General features: G+C 37.5%; 1 protein-coding gene across 1 annotated transcript in view; it reads left to right on the top strand.

The window, feature by feature from the left end:
- ITFG1 (integrin alpha FG-GAP repeat containing 1) overlaps window positions 1–18,601 on the top strand; it is a 237,140-nt gene that overhangs the window by 12,165 nt on the left and 206,374 nt on the right. Inside the window, exons 3-5 of the mRNA XM_004704695.4 lie at window positions 1,630–1,775; window positions 2,980–3,037; window positions 9,875–9,949. Coding sequence (XP_004704752.1) covers window positions 1,630–1,775; window positions 2,980–3,037; window positions 9,875–9,949 — 279 coding nt within the window. The remainder of the gene's footprint in view (window positions 1–1,629; window positions 1,776–2,979; window positions 3,038–9,874; window positions 9,950–18,601) is intronic.

Raw genomic sequence — 18,601 nt, 5'->3', positions numbered from 1 at the left:
CTTGACAATTTATAAATTATTATTTTGTCATATCTTACACTGTCCGACATCTCCCTTCACCCCCTTTTCTGTTGTCCATCCCCCAGGGAGGAGGATATATGTAGATCCCTGTAATCGGTTCCCCCTTTCCACCCCACTCTCCCTCCAACCTCCTGGTATCACCACTCTCACCACTGGTCCTAAAGGGATCATTCGTCCTGGATCCCCTGTGTTTCCAGTTCCTATCTGTACCAGTGTACATCCTCTGGTCTAGCCAGATTTTTAAGGTAGAATTGGGATCATAATAGTGGGGCGAGGAGGAAGCATTTAAGAACTAGAGGAAAGTTGTATGTTTCATTGTTGCTACATTGCACCCTGATTGGCTCTTCTTCTCCCCGATACCCTTCTGTAAGGGGATGTCCAGTTGCCTACAGATAGGCAATGGGTCCCCACTCTGCACTCCCCCTTATTCACATTGATATGATTTTTTGTTCTCATGATACCTGATCCCTTTGACACCTCATGATCGCACAGGCTGGTGTGCTTCTTCCATGTGGGCTATGTTGCTTCTGAGCTAGATGGCCGCTTCTTTACCTTCAAGCCTTTAAGACCCCAGACACTATATCTTTTAATAGCCGAGCACCATCAGCTTTCTTCACCACATTTGCTTATGCACCCATTTGTCTTCAGTGATCGTATTGGAGAATTGAGCACACAATGATATGATTTTTTAATCTGTGATGCCTGATAACTAATCTCTTCAGCACCTCGTGATCACACAGGCTGGTGTGCTTCTTCCATGTGTGCTTTGTTGTTTCTCAGCTAGATGGCCGCTTGTTCATTTTTCAAGCCTTTAAGACCCCAAACACTATATCTTTTGATAGCTTGACTCCGTCAGCTTTCTTCACCACATTTGCTTATGTACCCGCTTTGTCTTCAGTGATTATGTCGGGCAGGTGAGCATCATCGAAAGCCAGTTTGATAGAACAAAGTCAATTCTGACTCTTGGTGACCCTTTATAGCATAGGTTCTCAAACTTATTTGGCCGAATGACCACACCCTTTTCAGGAAAAACTAACTCATTGCCCCCCATAATTAAAGGCTTTTGCATTATAGTTCATGATCCAAGATAAAGTATAGGTATCTGCTTTGGCAAAACCCCCACCAGGCATTGTTCTAGCACCCCAAGGGGGCAAGTTGTCCACTTTGGAAAACACTGCTTTTTTTGGTTTTTCAGGCCTTGTAAATCTTTGTAGAAGCAGACAAGCCTCGTCTTTCTCCCACAGTTAGTAGTCCAGTGCAGACAATACCACCAGGGCTCCTGTATCTTAGTATACTTTAAAAGGGAATTGACTAAATAAAAGAACTATAGAAGCTAATACTTGAACATAAAACTGAACTCATAAAAATATATATTTCAAAAAATATATATATATATATATTTCACATTTATCTTAAAACTATAATGCATTAATCCTAAGCTTTTCACTCTTTACTCCATATCAGAGGAGATGAGGTATTAGAAAAAGAAATTAAGTGATTCTGTGAAACTTTTAAGTTTTGTGTTTAAAAATTCTGCATAGTAGAAATATACAGATGTCTTTTGTTGTAGTTTGACTGGATATTTTTTAATTTTTTTTTTTCTTTTAGGAATCACAGTACATTGATAACAAGTGTAGTCCCGGGGGATTATGATGGAGATTCACAAATGGATGTCCTTATAACATATCTTCCTAAAAATCATGCCAACAGTGATTTGGGAGCTGTTATCTTCTGGGGACAAAATCAAACATTAGGTAAATTTGTTTTAAGAATTTTTAGTTTTTACCATAGGTCATCAAAATAAAAATAAGCTTGCTATTGTTTAGTAAATAAACCCCCAAAAATGTTCTGGAATTAGTTCAAAAGTACTTCTTAAGTATCAATGATTATGCTAAACATTTTTTAATGTTTTTTTGCTTTTTCAACCCAGAACCATTATGGGGACTGTTATAGAGATGAAATTCCCTCTACGGAGATTAAGGGAATAAGAGTTATTAAAGATTTTTATGGTTCACAGAATTATTAGGACAAATTCTAGGTTGTGTTCTCCCCAAAGCCATCAAAGAAACTATTAATGACTACTTTTATCTTTAAATAGTAGCCACTTAACACAACAATTGCAAGAATGACAGTGTACCTGCTATTCTCACTCATGGCAAAGTGGGTACCCTACACTGTGTCTCTTGATACTCACAGGTGATTCATCAGACACTAACAAGTAGTGGAAGCACAGACTTCTTACATACACATTCCGAAACTCACAGTGAATCTGATTGGCAGAATTTAAATTTTATTCAGAATCTCAGGGAAATGATATTTTTGGCTTCTAATATCCCCAATACAAGAATGTCCAGAAATGGCTAGAGTGGAGATTGAGTCAATCTACGAGAACCACCTCCAAACCTTATCACAAGTCTTATCAAAAGGGCCAAATAATTATACCTAAATAGACAACTTTATTCATGGAGCTATAATTTAAGGAAATAAAATACAGTTGCACTTTTTTCTAATATTGGGAATGTAAGTAGTAATATTAAACTCATGTTCTTTCAGTAAATAAATGTTTTCAAAAGATGGCCACGTGCACAGCATCACTTGTATATAAGTTTGGACATTTCAGTCAGGTAGTTTTGCATACAGCAAAATGTTAATTGTCAGTTGGTCCTGTGTAAATTGTATTTAAAGAAAGCTCCTCTAAGGGATTTTTCAAACTGAAATCCCAAGAGGAAGCTGTTATAATGTTTGATTTTCTTTATAGAATGAATTCTCCCAAAATATTTTATCAGTTACAAATTTGATATCCAGTCAAGTTAAATTTAAGATATCTTACTAGTGATGATAGCTGGAATAAAGTAGGTATAAATCTTGAAGAGCATAAAAGAATAGTTTCCTCTGAGAACAGATATCAAAAATAATATAAAATGCCTTGCCTAATTTATATTTTTTCTTTCTTTTCAGATCCTAACAATATGACCATACTAAATAGGACCTTTAAAGATGAACCACTAATTATGGAGTAAGTATAGACTTTCCTTTATATGATTTTAAATTTACAAATATAAACTAAAATCTTTGCATAGGAAATTACTTTTCAAATTAATACTGACATAATTTACTATCCCTGGATGGCTACAATAATAGGCTGAAAGACTGTGAGACTGGGCAGTGTTTCATTCTGTTGTACTACAAATCAGAACAGACTCAATGGCAACTAACAACAACAAAACCCGATAGAGGCCTAATATCTTGGCTATATAGTGTTTATATCCCATGACATAGGGGGGGAAAACCAAAATTCAATATTTTGGAATAAGCAGGAGGTGTGTAGTTTTAGTTGTATTTCCATACCTTTGAATAAGCTCATTATGGCTTTATTGTGAATCTGCCATTGCCATTGCTCAGAACATTGAGATAACTACCGTTAGCAAAAATATTAATATTTGATTAAGAGATGAAAAATAGATTATTCTAGAAATTTAGGAAGATTTTTATATCGTTGGTCTTCTTTACAATACCTTTTTTTGGTTCTATTTCCTTCATATTGACCCATGTACCATGATCACTTTAATCCAAATTTCTGACAGGATTGTTTTATAATGAAGGAGAGGTAGAACTCCCTTTCATTTGTTTTTATTTGTTTGTGAGATTAACTGTTAGTCATTAAAGACTCCACGTACATTTCAGTTTGGATTTTCCTTCTTTTTTTTTTTTCAACTTTATTGCCACTCAAATCACTATTGAGGTTTGAAGGATAAGGATTCAGGAGGGATTTTATTTTGTTCTTTAATTTTAAAGAAACACACTCTACAGCTGATCTCAAGAAATGAAATCAACAGCAGTATCCTGTTAAATACTGGCTTTTCTTTTTTTTTATTAGCCATTTTATAAGAGGACTTAGAGATCTTATAACAATCCATAATTCAGTTGTATTGAGCACACTTGTACATATGCTGCCATCATCATTTCCAAAACATCTTCTTACTACTTGAGCCCTTGGTATCAGCTATCAGCTCCTCTTTTATTCCCTCCCTCCCCGACCCACCCTCATGAATCCTTGATCAATTATATATTATTATTGTTATTTCATATCTTACAGCATCTGTTGTCTCCCTTCACGTACATTTCTATTATTGCTCCCCCTGGGTGGGGGTTATATATTCATCCCCCTGTGTTGGATTAATTTCTCCTTTCTCCCCCCACCCCCCCTGTCATTGTATTGCTACTCCCACTACTGTTCCTGAGGGGTTTATCTGTCCTGGATTCTATATATCCAGAGCTCATATCTATACCAATGTGCATACTCCATTCTAGCAAAATTTGTAAGGTAGAAATGGGTCGTGATAGTGCAGGGGAGGAAGCATTCAGGAACTAAAGGAATGTTGTGTGTTTTGTCAGTGCTATACTGCCCCCTGGTTGAATCGTACCTTCCTTGTGACTCTTCTGTGAGGGGATGTCCAGTTTTCTACAGATGGGCTTTGGGTCTCCACTCTGACCACTCTCATTTGCATCGATATAATTGTTTGGGATCTTTTGATACCTGATACCTGATCCCGCTACACCTCATGATCACATAGGCTGGTATACTACTTCCAAGTCAGTTTTGTTGCTTCCCTGCTAGATGGCCACTTATTTAACTTCAAGTCTTTAAGACCCCAGATACTAAATCTTTTGATAGCTGGGCACTATTTGCTTTCTTCACCATGTTTGCTTATGTACCCATTTTGCCTTCAGTGATCGTGTAGGGAAGGTGATTATCAAAGAGTGATAGGTTATTGGAACAAAGTGTTCTTGTGCTTAGGGAGGCCTTGATTAGAGGCCCAAAGTCCATTTGCTATCTAAATACTTAACATATAAATATATGTACATTGATCTATATCCCTATCATTATAAAGTAACATATTTACATATATACATGCCTATACCCATACCTCTTTAAGTAGCTTGTGCCTCCTATTTTTTTTTCACTAGTTCCTTTCACCTTCCTTCTGTCCCACTATCATGCTCGACCTCCAATCTGCATTCAGCAATTCTTCTCAGATACATTGCGCTTGATCAAATCCTGCCGGGCATTCTACACCCTCCTCGCCATCAATTTTAGATCTCTTGTTTTTCCCTTGTCTCTGAGTTTGTTAGCTCCCCACACCCTACTATTCAAGATGCCCCCTGGAATCGCTGGTCCCGTTGTTTTCTCCTTGGGATTGTTTATCCTGGCTATCTTTTTTTTTTTTAATAGTTAAAAATTTTTTTAATCATTTTATTAGGGGCTCATACAATCTTATCACAATCCATACATATATCAATTGTGTAAAGCACATTTGTACAATCATTGCCCTCATCATTCTCAAAACATTTGCTCTCCACTTAAGTCCCTGGCATCAGCTCCTCATTTTCCCCCCTCCCTCGGCACTCCCTCCTCCCTCATAAACCATTGATAATTTATAAATTATTATTTTGGTCATATCTTGCCCTGTCTGATATTTCCCTTCATCCACTTTTCTGTTGTCCATCCCTCAAGGAGTAGGTCACATGTAGATCCTTGTAATCAGTTCCCCATTTCCAACCCACTCTCCCTCTACGCTCCCAGTATCGCCATTCACACCACTGGCCCTGATGGGATCATCCTCCCTGGATTCTCTGTGTTTCCAGTTCCTATCTGTACCACTGTACATCCTCTGGTCTTATCCTGGCTATCTTATATACCATATATACTCGAGTGTAAGCTGACCCGAATATCATCTGAGGCACCTAATTTTACTATAAAAACTGCATTAAAAATGTGCTGAAAAACTTGTCTTATGCACGAGTGTATATGGTCAATACACGTAGAAAGAAAAGAAAAACAAACAAACAAAAAATCCTATAAATAGTTCCAGGTCTGTCTGCTGACCCTGATGAATGTTTTCCAATTAGGTCTGTTGAGGTGTCAAGCTCTGTCCCCAAGTCAGAAGTCTATTTTCAGGATTCCATGGGGTCTTATTACTTTGCTACCCTTGCTGCCCTGTTGCACTCTCTTCATGTTTTGCGCCACTGTGTGTAGAGCAGACCAGGCTCACTTTCCCCATAGTGTCTCCAGTGCTGTCCCCTGTAGAGTTGTGGATCAGTGAGGGGACACTGCGTCTCATGGTGGGGCCGGCCCTACAGTCCTCTCTCTGCATTGGCTGCTCCAAGCAAGGATTTCGTTTTCTCTCTTTCCCTCTTAGTTTGAGCCCGTGTGGTCTGGACAGACCCACCACTCTCCACAAGCTATACCTTCAGTGCCGTCCTCTGTAATACTGTCTTTCTTACAGTTATTAAATTTGTAGTCAAAAATAAGTAGGCCAATGACCATTTATAAAAATGGCTTAGGGGCAGAGGAATGATTGCTGATGTTCTGTTACACAAATGACAATTATGTCTCTAAGGTGAACCAGAGACATATATAGAACATGATGCATGAATGAATTTTAGACTTGCACTTAATTCTAGTCCCAATTGAAAAACAATTCATTGTTATGACATTGCCTTTCCTTTCTTTTCTTTTCTTTTTTTTTTTTAATACTTTCATTAGGGGCTCATATCTCTTATCACATTTCATACATTTATCCAGTATGTCAAGGACTTTTGCACATATGCCACCATCATCATTTTCAAAACATTCTCTTCCCACTTGAGCCCCTGATATCACCTCCTCATTTCTTACCCCTCCCTCCTGAACCCTTGATAAGTTATAGATTATTATTTCCATATCTTACATCGTCCTCCGTTGCCCCTTACCCATTTTTCTGCAACACAGGGAATCCAGGATAGATAAACCCCTTAGGGCCAACAATGAGAGTAGAGATACCAGTAGAATTAGGGGTGAGGGCAGAAAGGGGTAATCGACCACAAGAATCAATCTAGAACCCTGGGGGACGAATGACATTACCTTTCTTGATCAGCAAACATCATGAAGAGATCACTGAAGAAATGGGTGATATAGGGAAGTGTAGTGAAGAAACCAGATGGTGTCCATTTATCAGAAAAAATAATGTCTGGAGTCTTAAAGGCTTGTTTCCAACAAGCAGCCATCTAAGGGAACATCACCTAAGTTCACATGGAAGAAGCGCAGCACCATATATGGTCCAAAGATTATAAATAAAATCTAAATCTAAAGGAGGAAATGGCATCTGAGTTTAAATGTAAGTGCCCAATTTGCAGAAGCTTATGGATGGCAGTAGAAGCTCCAATTCCATTTGGAGGATCCACACATGGATTTAGCCTCTGAGAGTGAATCCTCTCTGATCATCGTTAAGAGATGTAAATAGCCCTGCTACCATACGGAGAGCATTATAAAGTTGATTATGGCTGATGTAGTTAGGTCAAAATGTTATATGATTTGGTCTTCATTTTGACCCATTTTAAACCTGTTTCAGTTTTTAAAAAAATAATAAATGGACAACAGAAAAGTAGGTGAAGGGAGACATCAGACAGTGTAAGATATGACAAAATAATAATCTATAAATTATTAAGGGTCCGTAAGTGGCGGGGAGTGGGGAGGGAGGGGGGAAAATGAGGAGCTGATGCCAGGAGCTTAAATGGAGAGCAAATGTTTTGAGAATGATGAGGGCAATGAATGTACAAATGTGCTTAACACAATTAATGTATGTATGGATTGTGATAAGAGTTGTATGAGCCCCTAATAAAATGATTTTTTTAAAAATAAGAGTGGATGCAAAGTACACATGAATTAAGCCCTTGGGGTATCCCCTCGGAACATGCATCAGGGATGTGCACACCCGTGCTAACATGCGTACATGCAGTTAGGTTAAAATTTAGTACGCTGTCATTTGATCTCCCTTATGAGTCATTTTCATTGTTCTAGTTTTTAATATTTTCTACTTTTCTATGGAGGTTTTTATATGTTTTACCTTGTTGTTCTTGTTAGTTTTGTTTGTTTGCTTGCTCTTTAATGTTTTCCTGAATATGAGATCCACTAAAGGTAAATCTATAGAGAAAGTAACTCCATTAATGGTTCCTTAGGGATATGGCCGAGGAGATTGGAGTGAAATGGGGAGCTAATAACAATGAGTACAAGAATGAAGAAATTGTTCTCAAATTGATTGTGATTGTACAACGCTTCTTCATGTGATTGACTATTGAATTGTGTGATATGTGACTTATATGCCAGTGAAACTGTTGCAGGAAAAAAAATGTTAACAGGCAAAAGTTTAAAACCTGAAGAAAAAAAACAAAAGAAAGAAATGGCACTGGGACAATGGCTCACTTTCTCTTCTCGAGGAAGAGAACCACCATCATCATCAAACCTGCATTCAAGCTCCAGTTTTTATTTTTTTATTTCTGCCAGTTATGACCGCAGCTGTCCTTTCCGTGGCACCCTGATTTCTGCTGGAGCCCATAACTTATTGCATCTGCCACAGAGTACTCACAGAGATTACTCCCAACTAACTGTGTTTTTAGGGAAGTTACATTTCAGGTTCAACAATACGCAGTATATAATTAATCAGTCGGGATAGACTTAGTTCAGCTGTGCCCTGAGGCATGCCCAAGCCCTGCAATCGCTGGCCCTTTGCCCTGGTCGGGCAAATGTGACAAAGCTTTTTCAGGTCTGATGACAAATGTCCTGAGCCCCACCCCACTCTACTGGTAAGCCATAACCGGAGGGCCTCTGCTTTCTTTCTCCTTCGGTCAAGAAGCCCACCACGGTCCTTTGTGCTCATTCTGCTGCCAGTCGTTTCTCTGTCCCTGTTACTTACCATCTCTTATCACTCTCATGACTTAGCTCCATGTCATCTGAGCAGAGCAGGTTCCGAACAGGGATCTGAGGTACAAAGGATGTGTTGCACTGCTGGTACTTCTTTTTTGATGGTCATGAAATCCAGCTCCCCACTACTGACAAAACTAACCTCCTCATTCAGGCTCCATATACTGTTTTTGTATTCTCTCTCCCCACTAGTGTGCTATGTACCTTATTTACATTAAGATACTATCCAATCCCAATCCCCTTTGGGACCACAAGCACCTACTATGTCGAGGGTGTCAACAACTTTAACTAGAAAGGACATATGAAGGTAATTCATATTTTAAATATGAACTATAAGTCCATGAATTAATCTTATGGGATCTTAGCTCTACTTATTTCATAGTTGTGAATTTTTTCATTGTTAAAGTATTCAATGGCCAGTTTGAATTTTTATGTCAGCTTTAAGATTACTTTTGTGGATAATTTCTCTTAAGCTCATCTAAATAAGTTGGGTCATGATTCTAAAATAAGTTTCTAGGTATTAGTGATAACCTAGATAGGGTCAGGAAACTTTTGGGATGGGAGAGCTAATCCTGTCCCTCACAACAATTTAAAAATTATCTGAGAACCCTAGCTATATATTTTACAAACAAATTAAATCTCCATTATCTAAATAATATACTTTAATTTTTTTCAATTTTACTTCAGAGCCACATATGCGTACTGAAAGAGCCACATATGGCTCCTGAGCCCTAGGTGCCAACCCCAGAGCTAGATTATGTTGAGATGACAACCTCAAAATCTCACAACAAATGTTTATATTTTTTTCACAGTACATATGAAGTGTAGTTCAATGATAGGCTGTCTCAGGCTTCACCATCTCTGTGGCTAAACCACCTGAAACATATTCTCATGAGTACAGCAGTCTTAGGGAGTGTTAAAGAGCCCAGTGGCAAAAATCAAATGCTTTCATCTGGAAATGATAAGTCACCAATACTCATATTTCATTGATTACAGCTACATTCTGATGAGCCATGGAATGCCTAACCTACTTTTCTAAAATATTTTTATTGTTGTTGTTTTAAAATAAGAATTGGACTCTACTATTTCATCTTTTTAATATTTTCTTTTCAGCTTTAATGGTGACTTAATTCCTGATATATTTGGTATTACAAATACATCCAGCCAACCACAGGTTCTACTTGGAGGGTGAGTACGTGGAGTTATACCATGTAATTAATTTTATGTGTTACTGTTAGTGAGATTATGTGTGTGGTGGTGGGGGGGGGGGTGAAGTAATGTTTTAAACATAGAGAGGACAGCTCATTTGAAATCCAGCTTTAAAATTTTGATCTACAGCTGCCTTCTTTGTAGATCCAGATTAATCCATTCATAGAAAATAGAGATACAAACTTTACAGGTCTTTCTTTAAAGAGTGATTCATTAGAAAAGATTTCATTCAAATCAGATAAATCTGTGATTGCCTCGATTGGATCTTTCACCGTAGGCATGTTAGCTTCCAGACATTGTTCACTAATGTGTTCATTGAGCAATCCGTCTTTATTGTTGTTAAGTGACATGGATTCGGTTCTGACCCAGAGCAACCCTGTACACTACAGAAGGAAACACTGCCCGGTCCTGCACCATCTTCATATTTATTTCTATGCTTGAGTTCATTGTTGCAGCCACTGTGTCAATCCATCTCTTGTGGACCTTCCTTATTTTCACTGTCCATCCACTTTACTAAACCAGATGTCCTTCTCCAGGGATTGGTCTCTCCTGACAACATGTCCAAAGTGTGTAAGATGAAATCTTGCCATCCTTGACTCTAAGGAGCACTCTAGCCATACTTCTTCCAAGACAGTTCAGTTAATCCTTTTAGCGATCCAAGGTACTTTCAGTATTCTTCTTCAGTACCAAAATTCAAATGTATTGATTCTTCAATGGTCTTCCTTATTCAGTGTCAAATTTCACTTTTATATGAAGCAATGGAGATTACCATTGCTTGTGTCAGGTATACCTTAGTCCTCAAAGTAGCATCCTTGTTCTTCAATACTCTAAAGAGGTCTTGTGCAGCAGATTTACCAATGCAATATATCTTTTGATCTTTTGACTGCTTCTTCCCTGAGCAGTGATTATGGATCCAAGCCAGACAGTGATTGTCTGAAAATCATAAGCACTCATCTTCTAATTTCATTTTTTTAAAATCATTTTATTGGGGTTTCATACAACTCCCATCACAATCCATACATCCATCCATTGTGTCAAGCACATTTGTACATTTGTTGCCATCCATCATCATTTTCAAAACATTTTCTTTCTACTTGAGCCCTTGGTATCAGCTCCTCATTTCCCCCCCTCCCTTCCCCACCATCCCTTCCTCACAAGCCCATGATAATTTATAAATTATTATTTTTTCATGTCTTACACTGAACAATGTCTCCCTTCACCCTCTTTTCTGTTGTCTGTCCCCCAGGGAGGGGGTGATATGTAGATCATTGTTTGTTTCCCCTTTTCTCCCCCCCACCTTCCCGGTACCCTCCTGGTATCGTTACTCTCATTATTGCCATGAGGGGTTTATCTGCCCTGGATTCCCTGTGTTCCCATCTCTTATCTGTTCCAGTGTACATCCTCTGGTCTAGCCAGATTTGTAAGGTTGAAATGGGATTATGATAGTATGGGGAAGGAAGCATTAAAGAACTAGAGGAAACTTGTATGTTTCATCGGTGCTATATTGCACCCTGACCAGCTTGTCACCTTCCCGCAACCCTTCTGTAAGCGATGCCCATTTGCCTACAGATGGTCTTTGTGTCTCCACTCTGCACTCCCCTCATTCACAATGATAAGATTTTTTGTTCTTTGATGCCTGTTACCTGATCATATAGACACCTCATGATCACACAAGCTGGTGTGCTTCTTCCAGGTGGACTTTGTTGCTTCTAAGCTAGGTGGCCGCTTGTTTATCTTCAAGCCTTTAAGACCCCAGATGCTGTATCTTTTGATAGTCAGGCACCATCAGCTTTCCTCAACAAATTTGCTTATGCACCTACTTTGTCTTTAGCGATTCTGTTGGGAAGGTGAGCGTCAGGGAATGCCAGGTTAATAGAACAAAATGATCTTGCGTTGAGGGAGTACTTGAGTAGAGGCCCAATGTCCATCTGCTACCTTAATACTAAACCTATAAATATATATATATATATATATATATATATATATATAGAGAGAGAGAGAGAGAGAGAGAGATCAGTTTACCCTTCATCATATATAAATATATTTATGTACGTACACGCTGGTATTCAGACCTCTATAAATGCCCTTTGCCTCCTATTTCTTTCCTCTATTTCCTTTATTTTCCTCTTGTCCTGCTATCATGTTCAGCCTTCATTTAGGTTTCAGTAATTCCTCTCGGTTACATTGCCCTTGATCAAGCCTTACCAGGCCTCCTAACCCCTCCTTGACATCGATTTTAGATCACTTGTTGTTCCCTTGTCCCTGGGTTTTTTAACACCCACTTCCTTTCCCCCGCCACTCCCTCTCCATGTCCCCCGGAACCATCAGTCCAGTTGTTTTCTCCTCCAGATTGCTTATTCCGCCTATCTCATCTAGACAGACTTGTAGAGATAATAATATGCACAAAGACAACACAGAGCACCACAAAGCAACAAAAGAAAACAAAACAACAACAACGAGAAGCCTATAAATAGTTCAAGATCTATTTGTTGACCTTTAGGATTGTTTTCTGGTCAAGTCTGATGGAGTGCCATGCCATGGTTCCAAAGTCTATTTCTGATATTCCCTGGGGACTTCATTGCTCTGCTCCCCTTCCTGTTCTGTTGCACACCCATAGTATTTCATCTAGGTGTGGTGGGGTCAGATCGGGCGCGATTCCCATACTGTGTCTCCAGTGTTGTCCACTCGTTTTCTAATTTCTAAAAATTTCCACATCAGTCTTAATACTTTGACCTGGATTTAAATTAAAAAGTACTTTACACAAGAATTCATGAGACCAAGGTACTATTTATAAGATATTTTCAACTTTTGGTTAATTTTTCTATATCTTAAAAGAAAATTTTAATTTTAAACTACAGAACATTTTATATAATAGCTGACTTTCCAGGTAATACAGAGATCCATTTGTCAACTTGTTATGCCCTAGTACTTGGAAATCTAATGACTTTTTCTTCCGTATTTTGGGAAAGTAGTGTCTATCATTAGTTATTGAAATGTGACTCATAGGCACAAAGATGAGTAAACTGTCAAAATTTAAAGTATTTTTGAGGAAGAACTGCCACCTTTCCTATCACTTTTTCTGAAAAATTTGAATAAAGAATATGAGAGTTCTGATGCTAGTCATAGTGAACTTTGAGAGACTTCTTGTGAATCTTGAATGAGAAACCTTGTTTCTTCCCCTTAAAATATCTGGAAGAAAGCCTTTCTTTAGAGACCAGTTGAATAGAGAACCAGAATTCCTCTGGGGTCATGTTTGTAGGAACTGAGTATGAATGAGATGGGGATAGGGTGTCCAAGCTACGCGACCTTCACAGGCCTACAATTTTGCCTTGGCTTACAACTGCTTAAGAAATTATTTCTTTTTCCTATCCTCTTCAAAAGCAGATCATGATTGAGAATGATGTGTCTTTTGTCTTGATTTATTTCATGATAGCTTCAAAATATATGGAATGTTATATAGTTTGATTTTTAGATATTAAAGCTTTCAGAACACCATTTGTTGACACTTCAAAAACCTCTAACATCTTTATGGATTTTCTACAAAAACTAGTAGGAATTTCATATTATATCTTCATAGTTTATTCATTTTGTTCTGAATTTGTGTTAGAATTTTTATCTAATGACTCTGATGTCTTAAGTACATATTCTTTCTACAATAACAGTAGCATTTTATGATGTTACAGATTAACCAGTAGTCATTAACCATGCTCAAAGTGTGAATTTTAAATCCAAGATTTTTCTTGATGCCACTATAGTGCCGTTGATGCCGTTACATAAATTGGTATAAGAGAATCTATGCCAATAACATTAATGTTACTATATTCTTAGCATTAAGCACCTGATTTAGAAAACTTTCTCTGAGAAAAACTTCCTCTGAGAATAAGCATTTATGTATTACTAAATGGAGGAAAATATATTAGGTCATATCACTTGCATAAACTGCCAACACACGCCTAGTGCATAAGTGAAAAAGCCATCAGCAGTGACATTTGGATCATTCACATGGGCAATCTAATTTTCCTTATCAAGCAGCCTAAACTAACCTGATTTATCAAGAGACTTAAGCTAGCTTTTGAAACTAAAAGATTGAGTTGTATGGGTATGTCAGACCCAATTTTATCCTTAATTAAATGTTAAGAACATTTTTACTTTATGGCAGGGGTATCAAACTCAATTAAAACGTGGGCCATTTGGTACAATAAGCAAGATTCACGTGGGCTACATCACATTTACAGATTTTGTTAAATTTATATTTTGAATTGAGGATTCAGGAATATGGATAGGATAATTAAAACACTATATAATTGCTTTCATTTAAACATTTATTTAGTGTATTTATAAAACTAAAACTATTCTTTTTTTACCCGAAACTTGCCAGCACTTTCCTCCTACTAGTTTTCACTACTTCTTATGTTGTGACCGGAAAATATAACAAAGTAACTAATAAAAAACACAAAATGTTGGACAGCAGACAAACGTGATGCACAATGAATGGCTTTCCTCTAAAAATGTTAGCTAGCACTGTCGCTAGGTATGATTCATAACAGCACAACCCAGAGTGCTCTTTTTTTACCTTTTCACTATTGGGATCTGTTTACATAACGTGACACTGAGAGTGACAGGCATATCACTTCCAAATGTCGCTGGAACTGAATCCGTGAGTTTATACATGTCCACAGGCCCCCAGGAAAGGCACTGGGCCACGTATATACTCGTCTTCAGTAGTTAAAGGGTTAACGACAGAATTGTATGTCTGGTATTGCCTCGATCTCCCTTAAGCGCTATTTTCTTCTTAACAATTTTTACTATTTTCATTTTATTTCAGAGCATCACGAGCCACAAAAAATTACCTCAGGGCTGCATGTGGCCCATGGGCCACCAGTTTGACACCCCTGCTTTATGAGAAACCTGCAGTGATAATAAATCCCATGCTAAGTACATCCATAGAATTATGCTGAAATATTCATGGTTGTAACCTTGCAGGTTGGAAATAATAAATTGCTCACAAGTTGAACTAGCATACCAGTGTGGCAGCAGAAAGGGTGCTTAAAGGGCCCAGCATAGGCAAGCACTAGTAATAGGCAAACGCAAACCCTGCTGCAAATTATTTGATTCCAACTGCTAACTGTAGGACAGAGGAGTTTTCAGTTATTTCAAACAGAAGCAGGTGGTCACATTTTTCTCCTGTGGACTTGCTAGTGGGTTCAAAGTGCCAACCTTTTCGTTAGCAAATGAGTACTTTAACCACTGTGCCCCTACAACTATATGCCGAATAATTCCTTGTAATTTGTTCAGGTCGGGGAGGTTGATTTATATGACAGTAATAGGAAGAAAGGTGCTAAATCTAAGGTGCAAGAGATAATGAAATTGTGTTAAATGGCTACAGGTGAGGCTTTAGTTTGCACCTCAACCTCACTTTATAATAACTTGAAGTAATGTACTATATTACTTAGAAATAACACCCTGCTATTAACTATTATAGTAGCTTCCGCAGTGATGGAAAGTTATCATTAAAGAGCATTTTCTATAAAAGGGTGTTTAAAACTGATGTTGTAAAAGCATTCAGATTTTTTTTAGCATAAAAATGAAAACACTTGTACCTGTAATTTTATTCAAAGCTAAATGTACTGTTGCTCTGATCACATTTTCTGAGTCACATATTGAGTTTAAAAACATTACTGGCTCAGACCTGAGTTGTATACTTGGGGATGTTAGTACAGATAGCATGTACTTTGCCATGCTGGGTTTACTTCAGCTCTAGTGGCATTGTTGGCTAAGCATTAGCTGATCACAAGGTCAGTGATTGAAACCCACTAGCCGCTCTGAGAAACAAAGTTGCGGCTATCTGCTCTCATAAAGATTTACATTCTCTGGTCACTGTAAACCCAAAATAATTCTGTGGCAGTCAATTTGTTGTTTACTTAAGAAGTAATTACATGAAAATTATAAATGAAATATTCATGGCATGTAAAGCAACCACTTTAAACTATAAGTTGTATGGGTAGCCATCTAAGGTACAACTTGAAGACCCGTGGAAACAATTAGAGACCATGTGAACCCTACCTTCATCACTCTGAGATCAAACGAACTAAATGGTGATGGTGCCCACCTTCTACTAACAACCACTCTGGGAAGTCCAAGATAGAGTGGCAGGGAAAATGTGGAGAAAGCTCAAACTCATTTAAAAAGACTATGATTATTGGTCAGATAGAAACTAGTGGAACTCCAAGAGCCCCTTAATCACTATTTGACCTGGAACTAAATTCACCCTGTGACTCAATTTTCATCCAAACAATAGACAGGTCTATAAGGAAAACAGTAGCACCAGGAATGTGTATACTCCCTAAAACAATCAAACACTGGAGAACAAATGAGCAGCTTTTATCCTTGGACAGAATTCAACAGGCAAGAAAGATTAGGAAAGAAGGATAAATTGAAACTGGAAGGTAACATAAAGAGGAAGGAAATGGGATAAGTGAGACTACACTTTGGGGACTGCAATCAATGACATGAAAATTTTTTTATGAATTGTTGAATAGAAAATCAATTAGCTGTGTAAACCTTCACCCAATTCACAATGAAAAGTTAAAATAAAGTTTAAAGGCATGTGGATGGGTTTTTATTCTAAATTATCAGAAAAACTACAACTTGTTCTTAAAATATAGTTAGCTACTCTCAACTCAAAATTTATAAACTGGTTTTTTATTCTAAACTTTCATATTTTCTCACATTATCACCAGTGACTGATAAAATTACCTTTCTGTCTAGGGATGCATTATAGAAAATAATTGCAAATATATATCTTAGTGAAATCGTAATGTTGTATCAAGTAAATCAAGACACTTTTATGTGATGGATTACATTAACTGTTTTTCAAATATTGAACTATCTCTGCATCACTGGTATGAATCCCACTTTGTCACAATGTGTTTTTTTTTATACACTGTGTTGAGAATTTTTGCATCTACGCTCATGAAGAATATTGGTCTGTCCTTGTGAGGTCTTTGCCCACTTTTGGTATCAAGGCTATGCTGCCTTCATGTAATTAGTCTGGGAGTTTGCTGTGCCTCTCTGTGTCCTGTAAGAGTTTGTGTAGGATTGTGTCAGCTGTTCTCTGAATACTTGGTAGAATTATCCTGTGAAGTCATCTAGACTGGGGCTTTTTTAGGTGGGGGTATCTTGATGACCTTTTTCGTTGCTTCATTTGCTTCTTTTGCTGTCTGTTCAAGTTCTTAATGTCCAGATGTGTTAATTTGGGGAGAGTATGATTTTTCAGGTATTTGTCCTTGTCCTCCAAATACAGGAATTTCATAGTGCTGCATAATTAATAAGGTCTGTTGTAACTTCCCGTTTCTAGATATTGACGTCTACTTATTTTCCTTTGTTAAGTTCGCTAGTAGTTTGTTGATTTTGTTCATCCTTTCAAAGGACCACCTGTTTGCTCTGTTGATATTTTCCATTCTTCTTTTATTTTCTAGTTCATTTATCTCCACTCTTATTTTTATGATTTCTTTTGCTGTTGGAAGGATTATGTTGTTGACTCTGTTCTAGCTACTAGAAGTGCTGAGTAATGATGCTGACATAATTCTCTACTCTTTTATCATGTATGCATTTAATTCAATAAAGTGAACTCTGATAACTGCTTTTGCTGTGTACCATTGATTTTAGTATGCTGTATTGCATTCTCATTGGTTTCTAGTAACGTCCTAATTTTCTCTATAATTTGGGCTAATCCCCATTCTTTTTTGAAAAGTGTATTATTGAGTCTCCAAGTGTTTGTCTTTGAATTTTTTGTTGTTGTTGTTCTTTCTGTTGTTGATTTCCAGCTATATGGCACTGGGGTCAGACAAGGTAGTTTAAAGGACCTGTAGGTGTTTGAATTTTTCAGGCTTGTGTGCCAGCTTGTGGTCTATTTTCTCATATGAGCTGTGTGCATTTGAGAAGAATATGTATTTTTTTGCTTTTAGTCGTAGATATCTGAAAATATCTATTAGATCAAGTTGTTCGATTGTGTTGTTCATTTCTTCAGTTACTTTATTGAGTTTCATACCTATTGATCTATCTTTCTTTGAGAACAGTGTGTTGAAATCGCCTACTATAATTGTTGATATGGTGATTTCGTTTTTCATCTCTTTCAAGGTTCTTTGTTTGGTCGCATATGTTTATTATGTTTTGGGGTTTGGGGTCTATTAATCCCTTGAGCATTATGTAATGCCCATTCTTAGTTCTCATTATATCATGTACCTGGATGTCTGTTTTGTCAGAGATTAGTGTTGCCACCCTTGTTTCTTTGGGCGGGGGAGGATTTTAATTGGCATTAACATGGGAAAATTTCAGCCTTCCTTTGACTCTCATCTCTTTTTTCTGTGAGTTTCAGATGTGTCTCTTGAAGGCAGCAGATTGATGGATTTTGATATTTAATGTAGTCTGCTACTCTTTGTCTTTTAATTGGTACATTTAGACCAGTATAATTGAATCTAAATGTCAATTAGTCAGTGTGATCGCATACTATTATTGTTTTATATTTTCCTTTTCTCTTCTTTAATAGGGTGGTGTGTGTGTGTGTGAGAGAGAGAGAGAGACAGGAGTTTGTTCTTGTCTTCAGTTCTGCACGAGATCTGTAATGTTTTG

The sequence above is a fragment of the Echinops telfairi genome, unplaced genomic scaffold (genome assembly GCF_000313985.2).
Source record: "Echinops telfairi isolate 266 unplaced genomic scaffold, ASM31398v2 ScPeMD7_2291;HRSCAF=2852, whole genome shotgun sequence".
Classification (NCBI taxonomy): Eukaryota; Metazoa; Chordata; class Mammalia; order Afrosoricida; family Tenrecidae; genus Echinops; species Echinops telfairi.
This window is presented reverse-complemented; position numbering and strand designations above follow the sequence as displayed.